The sequence below is a fragment of the Silurus aristotelis genome, assembly GCF_946808225.1.
Source record: "Silurus aristotelis genome assembly, chromosome: 13".
NCBI lineage: Eukaryota > Metazoa > Chordata > Actinopteri > Siluriformes > Siluridae > Silurus > Silurus aristotelis.
In genome coordinates, this window is record NC_139586.1 from 12,868,478 (window position 1) to 12,889,187 (window position 20,710).

Consider the following 20,710-nt stretch of genomic DNA (forward strand, 5'->3'; position numbering starts at 1 on the left):
TTTTTATTTTTATTTTTTATTTTTTCTTAAGATGATTTATGACCCAGAATCTATGTTCAGTCATGTGATTTAATTCATTGGTTTTATGTTACACGTGGAACCAAGACTAAAATTTAGTGAGTGAGAACCTTCTAAAGTTCAAATGGTTGAATTATTTTTTTTAACAATTAATTATGTATTTCTTAAATTGTACTTTGTTGGCACTAAGTGACACTGCTTTTTTTGTTGTTGGTTTTTCGTTTTTGTTTTGTTTTTTTACGTGACCACGTAACCAGTTTTAAAAGTTTGTTTAATGCATAAAAAGGAAACTTGCAAAATATATGCAATGATGTGTATGTAATATTCAATCCTCAAGTATAATCCAGGTTATATGGACTTTGTATAGTAAATTTTAATATCGTATGGCCGTACCAGTATGTATTAATTCTTCTCAGAAGCCTTAGAAGTCGTCTACCCAAAGTGCTCCCTTAGAAACACCCTACACCTACCTGAACTTTACAAAGCATTAATATTACTATACATTTTTATTTTTTAATTTGAACCCTTTTTTTTTCCTTTTTTTTTTTTTGGGAATAAAATAGATTTGTACTGTATATTTGTACCTCTCTGTGAACTACTTAGCGCAGTTTTTTTTTTTTTTTTTTGGTCTTAATTCTATGTACGGACACAAAGATATTGTATTTTTATTGTTACATCTAACTTCTTGGAAACATTGCATTTATCATGTTTGTTAAGTAAACACAACATAATATATATATAATATTACCAAACTGGCCTGGCTTTTTATTTATTACATATTTATCTTTAAAAAAAATCTTTTTTATTCATAGGATGGATTTTGGGGGGGTGTTTCAAGAAATGTCATGTTTTGTTATAGTTTGCTTTATAAATATTTCAGGTCAGTAATTTTGTGTTTAAAATGTATGACCTAGAAACTCCTATAAAGCATTGGGAACATGGAATCAATGGTATGAGCACATGTGTGTTGATTTATTAAGAAAACATGTTCTGCAGTGTAGCCAAAGTGCATCCCAGGCCTCCTGTCAGTCATTTTTATAGACACACCCCCAACTATGTTTTTTTTCTCAGATCAAACTGAAACGCTTGCACTCATCTGATGGATTAATTCTGGAGCTGAGGTTTTGTGTACCTGCACTGGTTCAAGGACTAAAAAAAACCCTTCTGTTATTGCACTTAACCTGCAGTAGAGCAGCAGCACTTTTACCTCTCAGTGCTGGCAATCTTTTTGTTGGCCAAACATCATTACCCTAATTATGATTAATCTTTTACAGTTTGTTATCCTGGCTCTGTTTAGCTCAGTGGATGTACCCAGGTGGTGGTGTTGCAGCTTGGATGTTAAGAATCAGCAGTTTTTACAGAAACACACATTTTTCAGCCAGATCAAAGTTTATTGATCCCAGTTTCATCCTGACATTTTGATCTGTTAATCCAGTAACAGAATGGCTTTCTGCGATGGGTGTTCGCGCGAGCTCAAATACAGCGTTCCTCTTTTCTTTCCTCACTTAAGTCCTGTTTCACCCTCACGTGTTCGCTCACACACCAGCCAATCGGACTTTCGTGTAACAGAATACTTTGAATAACCGCTGACAAAAGTCAATCCAACGTTGTTAAAGTCGACACGTGTGGGTGTGGACGTGCGTAAACGTGGTCCAGAGTGTCTCTTGAAAGACTCACCGAAATGAAATTTTAAACATTGACCAAAAAAAAGGCAATTTATTGGCAGGGAACAGGCGAAGAACAGAACACAAGCGTATAAAATAGCACAATGCATGCACATGTCCACTTTCTTTCTCAATGCATACAAATCACACACACGTTTTACGACTCAATGGACCCAATGTTTCATCAAGTTTCTGGGCTTTCTTTTGAATAAGAGTTAATTTTGGGTTTTGGATCAGGAGCAATGAAGGAACAACAGGATAATGTTTTTACACTCTTAGGAAAAAAAATAAAGAAATATTAAAAGTGTCTGCATATGCAACCAGGACCATACTGAAGAAGAAACCTGCTCCTCAGCCATTTTGTTTGTTTCTATTGCACCACAGTTGCATCTTATACTCATCAAGGCTTCTTTAGATGATGTTCTAAAGCACAGATTCCCAACCCTGCTCCTGGAGATCCATTATCCTGTACATTTGAGTGTTTTCCTAAGCGTTAGTGCAGAGAGAACACTGAAATGTACAGAGCAAGGATGTGCTTCAGGACCATGGCCAGGCACTTGTGCACTTAAAGAGAATTTCTCATGCAACATTAATGCTGTAGGAGAATATTACCATAAGGGTTTTTTTTCTTCTTCTAGGAGTGTAGCTCAGTCTTCAGCTCTGAAATATAATTTGTAATAAAAAAAAATTAAATCAAAACATTGAACATGGGGTTCTTATTACAAAGAAAAATCTATAAATAGTAAACATTTTTACACAGAACACAAAACTGATCTGGTTCAATATTTTCTGTTTTATCCTGTTCATGTCTGTGTGTGTGTTGATTCGCTGCATGCAATCCCGTATTTCTTCACCTAGTCACCTTTCAGCTGCATAGTAACAATAGAAAGTGTTAAGATGTACAGAGTTTGGATTACAGAATCGTTGCATAGTGATTTTCCTTCCAGTCGCACTTCGTACCCTTTTGTTTAGTCTGACAGCAGGAAAAAAAAGAATCTGAAAATCTTGTAAACGTCATCTGGCATGTCAGCATTGTGTTTTGTCTTTAGCAATAACTGGAATAAATAAATGGAATGGAGGAAAGGAAATAAAAATAGTATACAGTTAAATACGATATTAATTGACCCTGTTTTTTTTTCTAGAGGTATCGCTCAGGAGTTAGAGATAAAGTATTAATTTGTGTAAACAGTTTCTAAAGCTGCTGTAATCGACTTAAGAACACTTTGGATATTTACATCCTGACGCCTCTCTGTGAATCGCACGGGTTCAGGAACCGATATGGAGCGAAGTCGTGTTTGATACCAGAAGTTATAAAATGGGTTTCCATACATGGAGAAAAAAAAAATAAAAAATCCCCATTCTAGTTAGCATTTTTATTTAGCGAGGGGTGGTTTAGATAGCAATTTAGCTAGCTTCATTTTTCACTCTCAACTTTTTGTAATGCTAGCCAGCTAGCTATATTTTCTCTCCTTTTATTACAATGTTAACAAGCTAATTCTGCAATACAAATGTTTAAAAAAAATATTTTTTCAGTGTGTGTGGTTGGCAAATCATAGAAAATGCTTATATTGCAAATATATGTCTAGGTGGTTTTATCCGTGTTGAAAACCCGAAGTGGGGAAGGTGGCCTTCGGCGGCTTCGCTTACAGCAGCTTTAATTAATATGTATACGTCTATTTACCTTTTAACACATGGATTTCCAGCAAAACAGCCGTCAAATACAAACATGCTCACTGTCTCGTTCTGCATTCATCCATCTTTCATGCAATCAATTATTCTTTTTTACATAATGATAATTTTAAACAAAACTCATCATGCCTGTCATACATTTTATATATATATATATATATATATATATATATATATATATATATATATATATATATATATATATATATATATATAAAACTATAACAAATTCATTGACAAAGGCAATGTTAGCATTTGTTTAGCATCGATCATGTACACACACTGGACTAGAAGAGCGCTACGAGAGTTCACAATCACGCCACACAACACGGAGACGGAGAGTAGGAATTTGGCGAGCGCTCGTGGAAAAAAAAATGTAGGAAAACGTTGGCGGCGAGGACGAAGTGTAAAACCCAAAAGAAAAGCAGCAGGTCGATGTGGCGTGAGGACGAGGCAGTTTCTCTCAACGCCATTTTTTTTCTGCAGCATAAAAAAAATGTAACAAAAGTCATGCACGAGGAGGTGGAAAAGGAGGAGGAAGAGGGCAAGTTTCTTCTCCTCTGTCCTCTCCTCTACTCTCTCAGGCTGCTAGGACGAACCCGTTCACCCTCGACATCCCTGAGACAAGAAGAAGGAACCCGTGTTGTTTTTTTTGTTTGTTTGTCTTGTTCTGTAGATCAGTATGGAGGTTTTGAGAGTACAAGCACAACGATTCCATGTTTTTAGCATAGCGAGAAAGAGCGAGTGTGTGTGTGTGTGTGTGTGTGTGTGTGTCTCTCAGTGGCATTTCCTCTTTCAGAAGAGCAACAAAAATGCAGTAGGTATGTATTGGTGCATAATGCTGCTTTCATAATCACGCTGCAACTATCAGCTTTCCCTTCTGTAAAGCACTGACACTCGAGACTCCTTAATGGTGACGAAAAACGGGCCAATCAGGACCCGAGAGCGCTGTAGTATAGTGTGTTAAATAGCAACAAATATTTAGAAATAAAAATGCTAGATCGTGACACTAGAGGGCGTTCAATAATAAACTAGTGTAAACTAATATAGTATATATTATACAGTAAGCTGATTTTAAGGAGTTCATCATATTCATATTTAGTTATAAGATGATTTATGATAGTGATCAAAGCCACATCCACTATCTAGTTACAATTTCTGTATCTGACGAATACAGCAACATCATTATGAAAGCAGCGTTGCACCAAAACAACTGCATTCTTGTGTGTGTGTGTGTGTGTGTGTGTGTGTGTGTGTGCGCGCGCACGCACGCGTGCCAAGTCCCTGTTGTCCAGACAGGAGACGTTGAGCACAGAGGTAGATGAGGTAGTTAAATCTGTGGGTCAGAGCTCCAGCAGGGAGGAGTCGTCGTAGCTACAGGTAAACTCCGACCAATCAGAGGGCGGGTTGTGTGAGGGCGTGGCTGAACGTCTGGTCCTCCTCACTGTGGGTCCACATGCAAACTAGAGCTGCTGAATAACGCAGGACTGGTCTCTAAAACATGCTCGTTCGTAAGGCAGGGCTGTTTAGGAGTCTTTACCCTGCTGTCATGTACAAATAATGGTGTGTGTTTGTGCGCAAGTGAAAACCGAATGACTATTTGTACCCTAAAATACCGGAAAAATCAACAGAACTGTGCAAAGGTAAGTTAGTTCCTCTAATTTTAAAAAGGTTATGTGACATCACTGCGAGCCTTGTTTTCACTTATTAGGCTGGAAATAATAACAAAAAGAGGACCAGTAGCGAATAAAGCTCGCTGAAGTTACGGCAATTATTATATTGCGTGATTTAGAACGGCAAGAGAAGATGCTACTGATCTAGATAATGTTCTAAAATAGGGCTCAAACAGCATTTCGAAGTTCACCTTGGGACAAATGTCACCTGCGTATAAATAAACAGAGCTTCTGCCATTGATCGTATGACCACCCGGAGCAGTCTTAGAGTAATCTGGACTTATTACGCATAAGAACAAATCCGACACTTAGATTAGGGTAGTTTCATGAATAACCCGTTGTCCATGGAGGAGACAGGGAAGGGAAACTGGAAGAGATTGACGTCAGCGGTGAGCGCGGCCACGGCGGCGGGATCGTGCTCGATCTGAGCACGCAATGACGGTTCGATCTTATCCAGCCGACGTTTGAGTCGCTTGGCCTCTCGTTCGCGCACCAGCCGCGCTTGTCTCCTTTCGGGCGTCTCGGTGGCGCGTTTGAGGCGCATGGCCTCACGGTCTCGCTGCAGCCGGCGCGCTCGCTGCTCCTGCGTTTCCTGCAGCCGCTGCATGCGCTTAGCTTCGCGGTCACGCAGCCGTCTCAGCTCACGCTCTTCAGACGTCTCGCGCTCGCGCTTGCTCTTCTTGGCCACGCGTTCGCGCTCCAGTCTCTGCAAGCGCGCCTCGGTCGGTTCGTTTCTGCGTCGTGATGCCCACTTTCTCATCGCCGAGGACGGACTGCCAGCCAGCTGCTGGTACGCCGCACAACTGTTACACACCAGCAGCACGCCTGCTGGATACACGGGCATGGTGTTTAACAAGTCAGGTAGCTGGTTGAGGGAGTCGGGGAACGGCGGCAGTAAAGAGCCAGATGAGAGAAGGCCGCCCGAGAGCACGGGGAAGCCCGAACCTGGAGAAGCTCCATGATTGGTCCCTTGGATGGCCATGTGATCATCAGTCACCGTCACGGCCTGGACCATGGGGCAGGTCTGATCTTCGCTCCTGCTCTCTAAGTCACTGCCACTGAGGAACTCTTTCAGCTTTTCCCTGTAGTGTGGATACAAATGACAGTTGCTTTGCTCAAATATCTAGTTGGTATCGAGATATACGATGATATACTTATAAATACCAAAATCTCCTAAGGATCCTTTTTTTTTTTTTTTTTTTGGATTGCCCAAAATATTAACTATATATGTGTTTCATAGAAATCTATAAATATAACTTTCTATATTATATATCTTGTATAATATCTATATCTAAATGACCACATTCGGTTGGTGTCTCACCTGAGTGTAAGGTGGACTATGGGTTTGGGTTACAGACCTGTTGAAGTTGTTGGTGTCTGTAAAGCGAGCTCCACACACTGCACAGTTGGAGAGTCGGTCGTCGGAATGAATGAGGAGGTGGCGTCCGAGAGATCCTGGTGAACTGAGAGCTCGTCCACACACAGGACACACGTAACTCTTACTGCCACCCACCGTGGATGTGTGCTGCTCACGACAAAAGCAAGAAAAAGAACAAAAACAAGAGAGAGAAAAAGAGATGTAGTGAACGAAAATGACCACGCAGGAAATAGATTTTAGCATCATCTACACAGATTTCGAATATCTAATTGACACTTAGCGATAGTAAATGTGGTGGTGAAAAGAATATTGGTGATATTACAGATAGTTATGATAATGGTGGTGATGAGATAGTGATGATGGTGGTGATAGTAATAGTGGTGTGAATGAAATGTTGCTGATATTACTGATGATAGTGATAATGGGGTGGTGGTGGTGAGGATCAGATAGTGATGGTGGTGGTGAGGAAGAAAATGATTTGCAAAAAAAAATTACATTTGCGAGAAATAAAGTCGGAATTGTGAGAAAAGGGATGGAATCGTATGAGATAGTCACAATTGCGAGAAAATTTCAGAATTGCGAGAAAAAAAGTGGTAAAAAGGAAAGTGGTGGTGATGGTGGTGGAGAGGATTAGATAGTTATGGTGAGGATGAAAATTCATTTAAAAAAAAAAAGGAACAATTGCGAAAAATAAGTCGGAATTGCGGAAAAAAGTAACTGCGGGAGAAGAAAAAAAAACAGAATTAGGCAAACTTTTTTTTGGAACGTGGCGGATACGGGATTCCACAGGTGATGGTGGTCTTAGTAAGGGTGATAGTAGTGATGATGCCCTCACCTGGTAGACATGTGCAATGAGTAGATCAGGGCTACCGAACTCCAGGGTGCAAATCGGACACGAGTAATTACCTCCCAGGTCTGACTCCATCTCGCTCTCCTAATCAAACACATCGCACACACAAGGAAGTATTTTATAAATAACAATAAACAACATAAATATAAAGCTAATCAGAAAACCATCTACTCGTCAGAGTATTTACAGTAACACACCCTTAAGCTAAATTCCATATGAATGAGGGGTCCTGTACGTATTGAATTTGGTTTAGGGGAACAAGAGAACCGATATGCTGGATATGTACAGAGCTTCGTGTAATGCACTGCTTACTCCATAAGACACCAATGCAGCCAAGGTGAAGGAAAGGGAAATGTATTCTTGCAGTTTATTGACGCCCTAGGCTTTTTTTGCAGCCATTACAACGGGCATCCTCCAGAGGAAACTCCTTCCTCTTTCAGAGAAATGTTTAACATCGATCAGAGTATTGACAGTTTTGGATATGTTGAACAGAAGAAATAGCGCAGTATGAGCAATGATATTATCCACATGGAGCCCTGAATGATAATCACTCCAGAACGTGTAGTCACCTTATACGCGTGTGTGGGAGGTGTGAAGCTGTAGTACCAGTGCATGAGTTCTACACACGCGCTATCTGTGCTGTCCATTCTGCCGCTCTCATGCAGCTGCCAACGACAACGAAGAGGCGTCTAACGTGGAACACGAGCAACTCTTACAAATCTGTGTGAGTCATCATCTCGACTGTCGTTGCGATGCTCGTACCGTGTTGCCATAGAGGCATGAATCACGCTTCTGAATTAACACCCAGGACGCCTTTCATCGTCTCGGGCTGCATGGAGAAGCTCCTCGGAGAAGCGGCCAATTTGAACCTTGATCACTCTTACATCAGTGTCTCTATACTGACTCGCTCGAAACGGATTCTTTCTTCCTTTCGCGTGATCATTTTCTGAGAAAATATAACGTTCGTCATTTTGCTAAAATCTCGTGCTGTTGGCACAAAAATTTAAGAATTCTCAATTCAGATCGTTCAGAACGTGTTGAGTAAGTAAATCACTGCAGCTTAACACGCCCAAGATATTTATTTCTAACAGCACATCTGTCAGCGGAGACTTCTTCCATGAATAAAGGTCACCTTTACCATAGAAATGATAACATACCACTTGTAAAATATACACATGAATCCACACCTTCTGACCAATCAGAATTCTACAGCGCTGGAGTTTATCCAGAAGGATTAGGACGTTTATGAAGTCACTATAAAGCAGACAGAATCACCTCTTTCATCCCACCACTGTGATCGGAGCATTGGCTCGCCTTATGACGCACCATGTTGTCATCACCAGAGGAGCTGGAGGAGTTCTCTTTGTCCAGGTCGCTGTCACTATCGTCTGAAAAAGAAAAAATATGGCTCATCAGCATGACGGGATCACAGCACCACATGGAAAACTCGCTCAGAGTGTTCGAGTGCGTGTTCACCGGTGGTGCCGTCCTGATCGTCCAAGTCTCCGCAGGTGACGCTGTGGCATGCAGGGTTTTCAGCAAAGTCGTCTTTTGCCTCCATCTCTGAAGCGTGTTGAGGGCCAGAGAAGCCTGTCATGTGAAACGGCCCTGCCGATAAGCCAAAAAAACTCAAATCAGCCTTGATGCCAAAGTGCTTTTTTTTAGTGAATGGCACAGTATGGTGTGTTTGGGGTGGTGGGGTTTGTTTTTGGCTCTATTAGCTTTCAATAGAACAGCACGGTTTAATATATTTAATAATCAGGCCCCACCCATAACCTCCTACTTCATAAGGTGCTGCTATGTGACCCAATCAACAAAGCAATAGGTAAAAAGACTACAGGAAGACTTTATGCTGTACTACATGATCTAGTGGAAAACCGTTCAAGTTTGAAAGCGGAAAATGAATTGGATCCGTCTGAAAATCAGTCATATTGCTTAAAAAGCCATGCATTATAGAACAATTCGAATAAAATAATTGTACACATTCCGCAATATAGAAAAATGTATCCGTGATAAAGATGAGGACACGTGTGTTTTAGCAGGGTAATAAAGTTTGTTCAGAACTTTGACAGAATTTGAGCTGTAGTCCTTAATAAATAAATAAATGGATCGGATCCCCGGCCAGTGCGATTTGAAACGCTTGATCCATGTAATTAATAGAGATGTGCTTAACGTCAGTTAATATTAAAGGTATTAATATGTTGCATCGATTCAGGAAACTAAATGAAACTACAGAAAACTCGAAGACTCATAAATTACCTCCCATCACAACCTGAACTCTCAGTTTCAATAAATCTCTTAATAATGAGTTGGTGTTTAATTTACACGTTTAGTCAGTGAATGTATAAGAAAGCTACGCCATGTTTTGTCATTCAAACGATGCCAAAACATGTATATACTGTTTGTGTGTACGTGCACTTTAAAATGTGTTCTATATTATTTTTATATATATATATATATATATATATATATATATATATATATATATATATATATATATATATATATATATATATATATATATATATATATATACATACAGTGAGGAAAATAAGTATTTGAACACCCTGCTATTTTGCAAGTTCTCCCACTTAGAAATCATGACGGGGTCTGAAGTTGTCATCGTAGGTGCATGTCCACTGTGAGAGACATAATCTAAAAAAAAAAATCCAGAAATCACAATATATGATTTTTAAACTATTTATTTGTATGATACAGCTGCAAATAAGTATTTGAACACCTGTCTATCAGCTAGAATTCTGACCCTCAAAGACCTGTTAGTCTGCCTTTAAAATGTCCACCTCCACTACATTTATTATCCTAAATTAGATGCACCTGTTTGAGGTCATTAGCTGCATAAAGACACCTGTCCACCCCATACAATCAGTAAGAATCCAACTACTAACATGGAGAAGACCAAAGAGCTGTCCAAAGACACTAGAGACAAAATTGTACACCTCCACAAGGCTGGAAAGGGCTACGGGGAAATTGCCAAGCAGCTTGGTGAAAAAAGGTCCACTGTTGGAGCAATCATTAGAAAATGGAAGAAGCTAAACATGACTGTCAATCTCCCTCGGACTGGGGCTCCATGCAAGATCTCACCTCGTGGGGTCTCAATGATCCTAAGGAAGGTGAGAAATCAGCCCAGAACTACACGGGAGGAGCTGGTCAATGTACTGAAAAGAGCTGGGACCACCATTTCCAAGGTTACTGTTGTTAATATACTAAGACGTCATGGTTTAAAATCATGCATGGCACGGAAGGTTCCCCTGCTTAAACCAGCACATGTCCAGGCACGTCTTAAGTTTGCCAATGACCATTTGGATGATCCAGAGGAGTCTTGGGAGAAAGTCATGTGGTCAGATGAGACCAAAATAGAACTTTTGGTTCATAATTCCACTAAACGTGTTTGGAGGAAGAAGAATGATGAGTACCATCCCAAGAACACCATCCCTACTGTGAACCATGGGGGTGGTAGCATCATGCTTTGGGGGTGTTTTTCTGCACATGGGACAGGGCGACTGCACTGTATTAAGGAGAGGATGACCGGGGCCATGTATTGCGAGATTTTGGGGAACAACCTCCTTCCCTCAGTTAGAGCATTGAAGATGGGTCGGTGCTGGGTCTTCCAACATGACAATGACCTGAAGCACACAGCCAGGATAACCAAGGAGTGGCTCTGTAAAAAGCATATCAAGGTTCTGGCATGGCCTAGCCATTCTCCAGACCTAAACCCAATAGAGAATCTTTGGAGGGAGCTCAAACTCCGTGTTTCTCAGCGACAGGCCAGAAACCCGACTGATCTAGAGAAGATCTGTGTGGAGGAGTGGGCCAAAATCCCTCCTGCAGTGTGTGCAAACCTGGTGAAAAACTACAGGAAACGTTTGACCTCTGTAATTGCAAACAAAGGCTACTGTACCAAATATTAACATTGACTTTCTCAGGTGTTCAAATACTTATTTGCAGCTGTATTATACAAATAAATAGTTAAAAAATCATACATTGTGATTTCAGGATTTTTTTTTTTAGATTATGTCTCTCACAGTGGACATGCAGCTACGATGACAATTTCAGACCCCTCCATGATTTCTAAGTGGGAGAACTTGCAAAATAGCAGGGTGTTCAAATACTTATTTTCCTCACTGTATATATATATATATATATATATATATATATATATATATATATATATATATATATATATATATATATATATATATATACATATACATATACACACATACATACACATATATATACACACACACACACATACATGCACACACACACAAAATAAATAATGCACTACAGTATTGTCAATACATATTTAAAGTGTATCTATATATGACACTTTTTGTATGTGAAATTGTAAATGAGAAGCAATGCAGTATCTGACTAGGACTAGTAACTGATCATTCCTGACCTTTGTACCATTAGTTGAGAACCCGTGTTGGTCTCCTCAACCATCAAATAGAAATGGTGACACAGAGCATCAGCAATAAGCAAAAACTGCACATCTTCATTTTACTTATGGAATTCTCTCTATATAATACAGCATATGCTTATGAGGAGAAAGCAATACCTGTCACGGCAGTTAGGTGCTTTGCTGTGGCTAAACAACGTCCACTTTCTTTTGGGACAAAGACGTCCAAAGAAGTTTCAAGCTACGAACATCCAATTTGTGAAGATACTAAATTTCGTACATTGCTCCAAGTGTGGAATTGAAAAAAGGTTGGACCACATGCACTGCGAGATTTCTCTAAGAAATCATTGGACAATCGCTTGGACATTTTAAATGATGCTTTTGAAGAATTTGCAGGTCTGTGCTTCGTATGGAGCACTTTCTTGCTTGCTCTCTGAACATGCTCTGGAAGCTCTCTAAACACGCATTCTAGACATGCTCTCTGAACACGCATTCTGAACACGCTCTGGAAGCTCTCTGAACACGCATCTCGAACATGCTGAAAGCTCTCTGCACATGCTTTTTGAACATGCTCTGGAAGCTCTCTAAACACGCATCTTGAACACCGCTCTAAAAGCTCTCTGAACACGATCTGAACATGCTCTGGAAGCTTTCTGAACACCGCTCTGGACACACTTTTTCTCCACCAATCTGTCTCTTTCACACGGCATCAGATTTGCATTAGGAAAGACTGTCTCAGTATTCAACTCTGAACTGCCACAACAGGCCGGCTCGACAGCTCGCAGCCAGTGATTGATGTGAGAGATACCCATCCCCCCCCTTTACACTCGTTCAGCCCGGCTGTCTGTACATCTGTCTATATACACTCCCTTCCTCCCCCCTCCCTCCCTCTTCCCGTCTCATTCTAGCTGCCACTCTGATGTTATCTCCACGTCTGTGTGTCTGTAGGCAGATGACGCAGTGTCTGACCAAATCCAGACAAAGAGACAGACTCATCAGCCGACAGACAACAGCAGAAAGGGTCCGAGTCACACCAGGGCAAAGAGTTTGAAGCGAGGGAGAGGAGGAGAAGAAGGAGGAGGGGTGGGTTACAAACAAAACACACAAAAGAGACAGAGTATGCCAAAACTTTAAACACCGAGCTGTGGGGTGGCCTTGAATTCACGGCATCTACCTCTCAACACTCCCCCAGGACTGAATGAAAAAATACAGACAGACAAACATTACACACAGACACACACAGGAAGCATTTGTATGGGTGGAGGCCCCCTGTACCCTGTGTTGGTGTGAACACGTTACATTACCAAAGAAAATGTAAAGAGCGCCATTTTGACTTGTTACGTGGTACAAATTTGTATTGTAATGTCTGTTTTCCACACTTTTATATGATAAAGATCCTCCAAAGATTGGCCTGTGATTAGTGAATGCACAAAACGCAATCAGTGAGACAGATCTAGAGCTCGTTCTTATACAACACGCAAACGCTTGAGATTTTTAGCATTTTTTTATGTTTCGCCGTCGCTAGCATGACCATAGCCGTCCCTGTGTGTTTGTCCTGTCTTATTGGTTGCTTCTACCTGAGCATTTTAGCAGTGATCCTCAGCTCGGTCTTTGTTCAAACACAGACACAACTTTGTCCGTTCATAATGTCAACCGGTTATGAGATTAATGCACAGAAATCAAAAGTGACCTCAAAACAACAAACAAAAATTTTTTTATCTTTCACTGCCTTCATCAAGTTTCTGTGAACGCTATGCAAAAATTTTCCAACATTTTGAAAGATTTCTGTATAGCTCATGAATCCAAAAAACCCGAAATGAAGTTAAAGATCAGAGAAAAGGAAACTGTTTAAATAAATACAAATAAACGTGTTTGAACAACATAAAAATGTATAATAAAGCTTCTAAATCCTGCAACAACAAAAAAAACAGCAAAAACCAAAATGAGACCGTTCAGACTGGTAATCAAAACCAGGACTTTCATCTGAACTCTCCCTATAAGACCCCTGGTCCGGTTCTCTCCGAAATTGTTAAGCAAATGTCAAATGCGGAAGAACAGAATAGCCCCAGGAATGAGCTGTTAATTACAAAAATGTATAAACTCGCCTGTGTATGAAAAACAAAGTAATGAGTGAATTGTGCATCTGTGGTCATATGAAATATCAAAATGGAAAGATTTTTATCGTTTAAACCACATTGCTGTAAAATCTTTATAGAATATAGAGGTTTTCTATATCTAAAAATCACATTTCCATTCAAAAGCTTGTTCTAGGACATTAGCTTTTCTGCAGTAGGAGTTTGTTCACAGGGACTTGTGTGGAGAAAGTGTAAAGAGATGTTTGTTTAACATTCATAGACGTCTTTAGTGTCAGTCAGAGAAAGACATTTTAACACACACAAACACACACATTTATAGCATGTGGGCAAATAATTATAGGAAAATAACTTCAGCACAGCAGTATTTATTTTTGTACTTTAAAATAATAATAAAACTTACTTTAAACACCCCATTGAACCGAGATGAGAAGTTTAATATTACTGCTGAAAGTCAATTATCATGAGAATGAATTCCAGGCTGCCTAAAATATGAAAATGTCTATTTGTGTCATCACTTTCAAAAAATGCATCAGTATGACTGCTTACACAGAGTCTGAAGAAGTTCATGTTTGCTTAAGGAAGCCTGCTAGCACCCTGCATCTATCTGAAGACAAATGGGTTTTGACCCAGGAGACGCTTTACGTTATGCAGACTGCCACAACATACTACTGCAAAAATGTGTGTCCTTTAGACCAAAAACTATTAAACACAACAATACAGCACCGTTACAGTGAATTACATTGAAACATTTTAAAAATCTAACTATTTTAATCAACAAGTGACAAATTTGATTTTCTTTCACTTTTGGGTTAAATCTAGTTCTCATGTATGGACTCCAGAGGGGGTGTGCGTGACAGAATTCGTTCTAACGCCTGCACAAGTGAAATATTTTATCGCATTTTTTGCCATGACTCATTTGAAGAAGCTTGCAGGGAATCTCAGAGTATCACACTATCAGAATAGACGATCTACAGAGTTGGGATATTAGCACAGCCTTGTTTTTATGCTAACAAAGTTTTGTGGCAAATATAACAACAACAAAAAAAACACTTTCTGGTGCTTCTTGTGCGAGAAATGTCCATTAATGTAAGAAAAAGCGAGACAAATCCTTCGTGAACATGAGGAACAGATGTGCACATTATAGGGCAGATTTCACTTAAACCTATTGCTTATCTATAATAAAAGTGTAGTGAGCTAGACATCATTTTGAAAATTGAACTCTAAATGTGGTGTATCCTGAAGTCTAAAGAGTCCATAATAATAATAATAATGACGTTAACAGAAGGAGTCTCTGGGCACATTGTCAGCACATTGTAATAGCCACAGGTTTAAGTTTAAACAGAAAATTTCCTGACATCTTCATGAAAAAGGAGTTTAGCATTTCATTTTAGCGCTAAAGTGTGCAACATGCTTTATATATATATATATATATATATATATATATATATATATATATATATATATATATATATATATATATATATATATATATAAAATAGGGGTGAAGAAACTACACGTGTATAGCTGCTGGAGCGTAAGTGAGAACAGGAAATAACTCGTTTCACGATAGATGTGGCTCTGAATCGCTGTAGTGCAAGAGGAATAAAACACTTTGAATGATTTGGATGTGCGATTATGGGAAGACAATCAACTTGCTGTAAAAGTAATCCACTTCATCACACCACTGTCATGCTTCATTTAATCCCTAAAAGCTTTTCTTTCTTCTGTCTGTTTGTTCGTACATTACTCCACCTGTATATGTAAAACTAATCCAAATATGAGTCCAAGTATGGCTTTGGTCTCATCTTTTCAGATGATATTCAGGACCCAACCCTACGTTAGGACATGATGGTTTTGTGATGATTTCAGCAAAAAGAAGTTATACATGAATACATGAATTCATTATTTGTGTGTGTTCGTGCTTCAACCAAAGTCAATGAGAAATGAAGCACAGTAAATATGAATTACACACTACGTGGCTTACCTTTACTGAATGTTTGATCATTAATGATAGAATTAGTGAATATATGTAATATAGAAAGAAAGTGATGGTATTATATTAATCATACAGAAACACACACAGGGTTAGAGAAGAGCAGATGTTCTTCTAGCAATGCGGATGTGAGGTATACATCATGTCCATCCTATAAGTTCAATGAACAGATATTTATCATCTTTACATGGGAAATAAGTTAATATGTTTACAATACCTGTGATACCTACAATTCACTTTGAAAGGGTTGGTCTGTTTGCGTCTTGACATATTATCATTCCCCAGCTGGAAAGAAAGAAATCCTGCCTCCCTCCTTCTGCTGTTCGACCCGAGACAGTCGATAGATTCGATTATATTTCGATCCAGATATAAATAAAGATCAGTCTGTTACTGGAGACTGTATTGAAAAGGAAAGAGATGAAGATCAGCCCCCGGTGAACAGAACAGTGGCAATCCAGCAGCCTGCTTCATCTCAATTCACCGAATAAAGACGGGATTTTCCTCCAAACCGACACTTCTCGCGGCTCATCTCCAAACTCATCCTGTTAAAACGTGTATCATCTACATTTCACCTCATTTTCGAGTACAAAAGGCGACCTGGAAAACCTCTAAATAACGCCGGTTCGGGTCGCAGATGTTCCTCACTAAGAAGCTCCGAGTCGCTCTGCGGAGACCGAGCGCCGCCATTCACTGCTGTTTTCATTTCCTGAAATGCATTGTGGGACACGGAGAGCAACGCCAATGATCAGACGCCATATTGGTCTCGGGTGTGATACGCCACCGCGGCCGCCATGTTGGAAAGGTCAGCATGTCCCCACAAGTCATTAGGGTCTTAATAAATATTAATATTAATAAATATCTATTATATAATTTGCAGAGTAAATAGTCTATAATTGTATACAAATCTATTGAAAAAACTGAGATTAGCATTGAATAATCATTATTAAATAATAAAATAACTCTTACTAGCCTTTTTTTTCCCTCTGCTTTGGTCATATAAGTTAAAGTTCAAGTTTATTTTTATAGCAATTTTTACAATGGACATTGTCTTAAAGCAGCTTTACAAAAATTAAGAGTTAAAGAAAAGATGTGTGCTTATCTCTGATGAGCAGCCGTGGGGCGACTGTGGCAAGGAAAAACTCCCTTAGATGTTATGTGGAAGAAACCTTGAGAGGAACCAGACTCAAAAACGGAACCAAGACCGTGATTATAAATCTTAAAACAATACAAATTACCGGAGTGTGTGATTATGAGTAATGTCCTTTCTACAGTCTTATACAGTCAGTGGACGTTATGGAACCAGAAGCTACTGAGCAACCTATAAAAAAAAAAGCTCAACATTTGAGATCATCAAAGATCCAACACCAGCTTCTCCATACCAGAGCCTTTAAACATCCAAAGAGTTCCAATGTCCAAACTCGACATGAGGTGGGATAAAACATTATCATCATTGAAAAGTACATCTCAACAAGGATGAAACTATAATGAATGGATATTTGGTGGCACCCAGATAAGAATTGGTGCCCTTTAAATTTTTGTTCCATTCAAGGTTTCTTCTTCATGTCATATCAGAGAGTGTTTCCTTGTCACACGCTTTCGTATAAGGGATACATTTATAAAGTATAAACATATGGAAACTAAGCTTATACATTTTTACTTTATAACCTCTTTATCTGTTTAAATTCGCTTTGGGACAATATCCATTGTGGTGTTAATTAAATCTAATTGAATTGAATTGCCGGAATCCCTTTAAAATAAATACAATTATAGGTTAACAATACAATATCATGACTAATAGATCCCAAGCTTTATTATTTACTTATAGCTATTCAACCAGAATTGAAAATGACCAGTAAATGAGAACAAATAAGCACACAAAATGTAATATTCATGTACAGTTATCTTTACAATATTCTTCATAATTTACTTAAATAACATAGGTTAATCTAAAGGTAGTGACAAACGTCTTGCTAATCTTAGATACATCATCATAGCAAAAAAAAAAAAAGATAATGAAAGTTATCTAAAAAATGTTAACATTTTAAAGAGAATCTAAGCAGCAATAAACTGCAGGTTCAACTAGTCTGCAGCTATAAGCTAAAGCTGCACATCATTCAGATGTACATCCAAAACATATTCAGTGCGTCAGCATTTTGGTACAAAATTCATAATTTGAGCTCTGTATATAATATAAATTTGTCATAGAATTTGTCATTTGTTTAAATAATAACAAAATTGTCAAAAAGAAAAAATGGGTAAAATACAACTATATTTCTGGTAAACCTGTGTATAAACAGCCATAGCACTGTATATAACTTTTGAATATAACAGTTGTACATACAATGTGCCTATTTTTCCTTACACACATCTTGACTAATTTAATTTAATTTTCTCACATTTTTCTTTTTTCCTCTAGATCTAGTGTGTGTGTGTGTGTGTGTGTGTGTGTGTGTGTGTGTGTGTGTGTGTGTGTGTGTGTGTGTGTGGTCAGTGTACTTGCTCAACGGCTTCTGCACATTTTTACACTGCCCAGAGCCTTTATATTTATTAGCTGTAAAATTATCACCACTTGACAGTTTGCACAATGCTACTGTTTTCACTTCTGTTAGATGCTAAACGGCAATTCTTTGCTGTGTACCTGTACTATGCAATGACAATAAAGTTTTATCTATCTATCTATCTATCTATCTATCTGTCTGTCTGTCTGTCTGTCTGTCTGTCTGATCTGTCTGTCTGTCTGTCTGTCTGTCTTGTTAGAAGTTATACCTGTATGATTTTATAAACATTTATCATAAATGTTTATAAAATCATACAGGTATAACTTCTAACAACAGAGAAAGACAGATAATAACAAATGATAGATAGAAAGACAGATAAATTATAGAAAGACAGATGAATAAATGATTTATGTGCTACATGCAATACTGGTTCACGTCACGACGGGCTTTTACATAATTGAGCAGTAACTTTTATTTTAACACACACATAACAAATAACACAATAAAATGATTTATAATAATTTGGTGCTTCGCCAATAAATATATTTTTCATGCGGATTTTAGAACATGTTTTTCCAACTTCTGCCACTAGATGACGCACTGCTATATCACTGCTACATATTAAATGTATTTTATTCAAATAATTAAAAAAATAATGTAAGAAAAGGTTGTTTTAGCCCCAGTTGGATGCAGAATTGTAACCAAAAGATACAAAAAAAGGGCATTTTGCTACCTCAGTGACATTTTAAGATTCATTTCATGACTAAAAATCAGCCCTGAGTCAGTTCTTGTGTTGGATAATAACACGAACCTGCAGTGAGAGAAAACCTTAAGCAAATACACAAAGCACAGAACTAGAAAAACCAAAAGGACAGACAGCAAGACAATAATTCGTTTATACTGAAATATCTGATGTATTTAACAATACCTCAATAACAGGTGCTATTTGTTGGTATTGGTTTATTTGTTATTGTTCTTTCTGTGAATAAAGTCAGAGGTTGTGTTACTCTGAAGTCACAGCAGGACTTTCTTGTTGCTATCACAGTAGCTGTAGATGTAGTAGATGAGAGACTTGGACAGCCTAAAGGATTAAAGCATCGCTTCATTGCTCTGTTGAGGTGGGGCGAAACAAAAGCTAAATCCCACTGCATCTATGTTTAGGTAGTCGAACACCATTGTAAGAGCCAATTAGAAAATAAATTAAAATGTGCCAAAAAGTACAAAGAAGTTTAACCAAAAAAAGTTACCTCAAAATATCATTAGAAAATAAATATTGTTGGTTGTTAAACATCAAATGTTAAATAGTGGATTTTTCCACAGAGTAAAAAGTACCTGTATTTGAGTCAATACTTGAGTCAGTACTGACATTTATAATCTGGATCCAAGAAAACAGAGATTTACAGAGATTTAAAGACTTTGTGTAATTTCATACATGAACGATAAATAAGTCAACAAACGAATTAAAATAAACAAAATTTTAAAAGTTCGGCACGTACAAAGCAGAATAAGTAATAGTTTGCGTTATACCACATTTTGCACCAATTCATGTGAATGATTCTATGAAATTCAGATATATAAACATAAAGGCCAAGTGGTTAGTCAGTGGTGATGCTTTGGTAACTTACCTGCTTAATTTATCAAGTTTTAAGCAATAAACTGTAGATTGATATTAAGTAGTGTTTACAAATAATTAGGTTTTACTAAGGACCAATAGTTCCATTTCTAAATTCCCACTATTTTCTGGTTTCTTTCTCTTTTATAGACTTAAGCACTTGTTTTGCAATTTATATCAGACACATCAGTAAGTTGAAGTGTGTCGAAACAACATCCTCTGGTTGATCTTTTGTCAAGACGTGATCGTCTGACTTACGTTCACACTGCACCTTTCCTCAAGAGCCACACCTAGCTTATACGTCAAGTTTTTCAAGAATTAGACAAAGCACTAAAAACTATATACCCTTGTCCCATTTTGTAACAAAAGCTATAACATATATTTTACAATGATGAAAAATGTTACTGATTATTCGGTTCCAGAGGCAGTTTAGTTAAATAATTTATTAATTGTGGATGTGGTAGAGGTAAACTAAGTGAGATGCGGGACACTTTTTTCTGAAATGTCTTTCTCACCTGTACGTAAACGTTATGTAGTTTAGAAAGCTCACAACATGTATCCCAGAGGTAAATTGACAATTTTCGAATTTACAATCATCAACCAGTATTGCAGCTCAACCTGTTATATATTCGTAGTATATTTTGTTTCATACGTCTGTAAACCACTTTGTGTACAGTATTTACATTATACAAAGTATATGTTATTTATGAGAAGTGCTTTTTAAATAAAGTGTTATAGTGTTCTGTTTAAGTAACATTTGAACCAAACATAACAGAAGTGGTAAAGAATTGAAATGAAATATCGAGAAAAGAAAAC

At 38.2% G+C, this 20,710-nt stretch overlaps 1 protein-coding gene across 8 annotated transcripts in view; it reads right to left on the reverse strand.

Moving 5' to 3' along the window:
- znf821 (zinc finger protein 821) overlaps nucleotides 1-20,710 on the reverse strand; it is a 21,498-nt gene continuing 788 nt past the window's right edge. The window contains exons 1-7 of one of the 8 annotated variants that reach the window (XM_083558576.1): nucleotides 16,015-16,485; nucleotides 8,749-8,880; nucleotides 8,548-8,660; nucleotides 7,842-7,937; nucleotides 7,258-7,356; nucleotides 6,403-6,569; nucleotides 1-6,126 (exon numbers count right to left, since the gene is read on the reverse strand). In XM_083558576.1, the coding sequence (XP_083414702.1) occupies nucleotides 5,358-6,126; nucleotides 6,403-6,569; nucleotides 7,258-7,356; nucleotides 7,842-7,937; nucleotides 8,548-8,660; nucleotides 8,749-8,880; nucleotides 16,015-16,054 (1,416 nt within the window). In that variant the 5' untranslated portion in view covers nucleotides 16,055-16,485 and the 3' untranslated portion in view covers nucleotides 1-5,357. Of the gene's footprint in view, nucleotides 6,127-6,402; nucleotides 6,570-7,257; nucleotides 7,357-7,841; nucleotides 7,938-8,547; nucleotides 8,661-8,748; nucleotides 8,881-16,001; nucleotides 16,503-20,710 lie in introns of those variants that run through there. The other 7 variants (XM_083558577.1, XM_083558575.1, XM_083558579.1 and 4 more) reach the window with 7 other exon arrangements.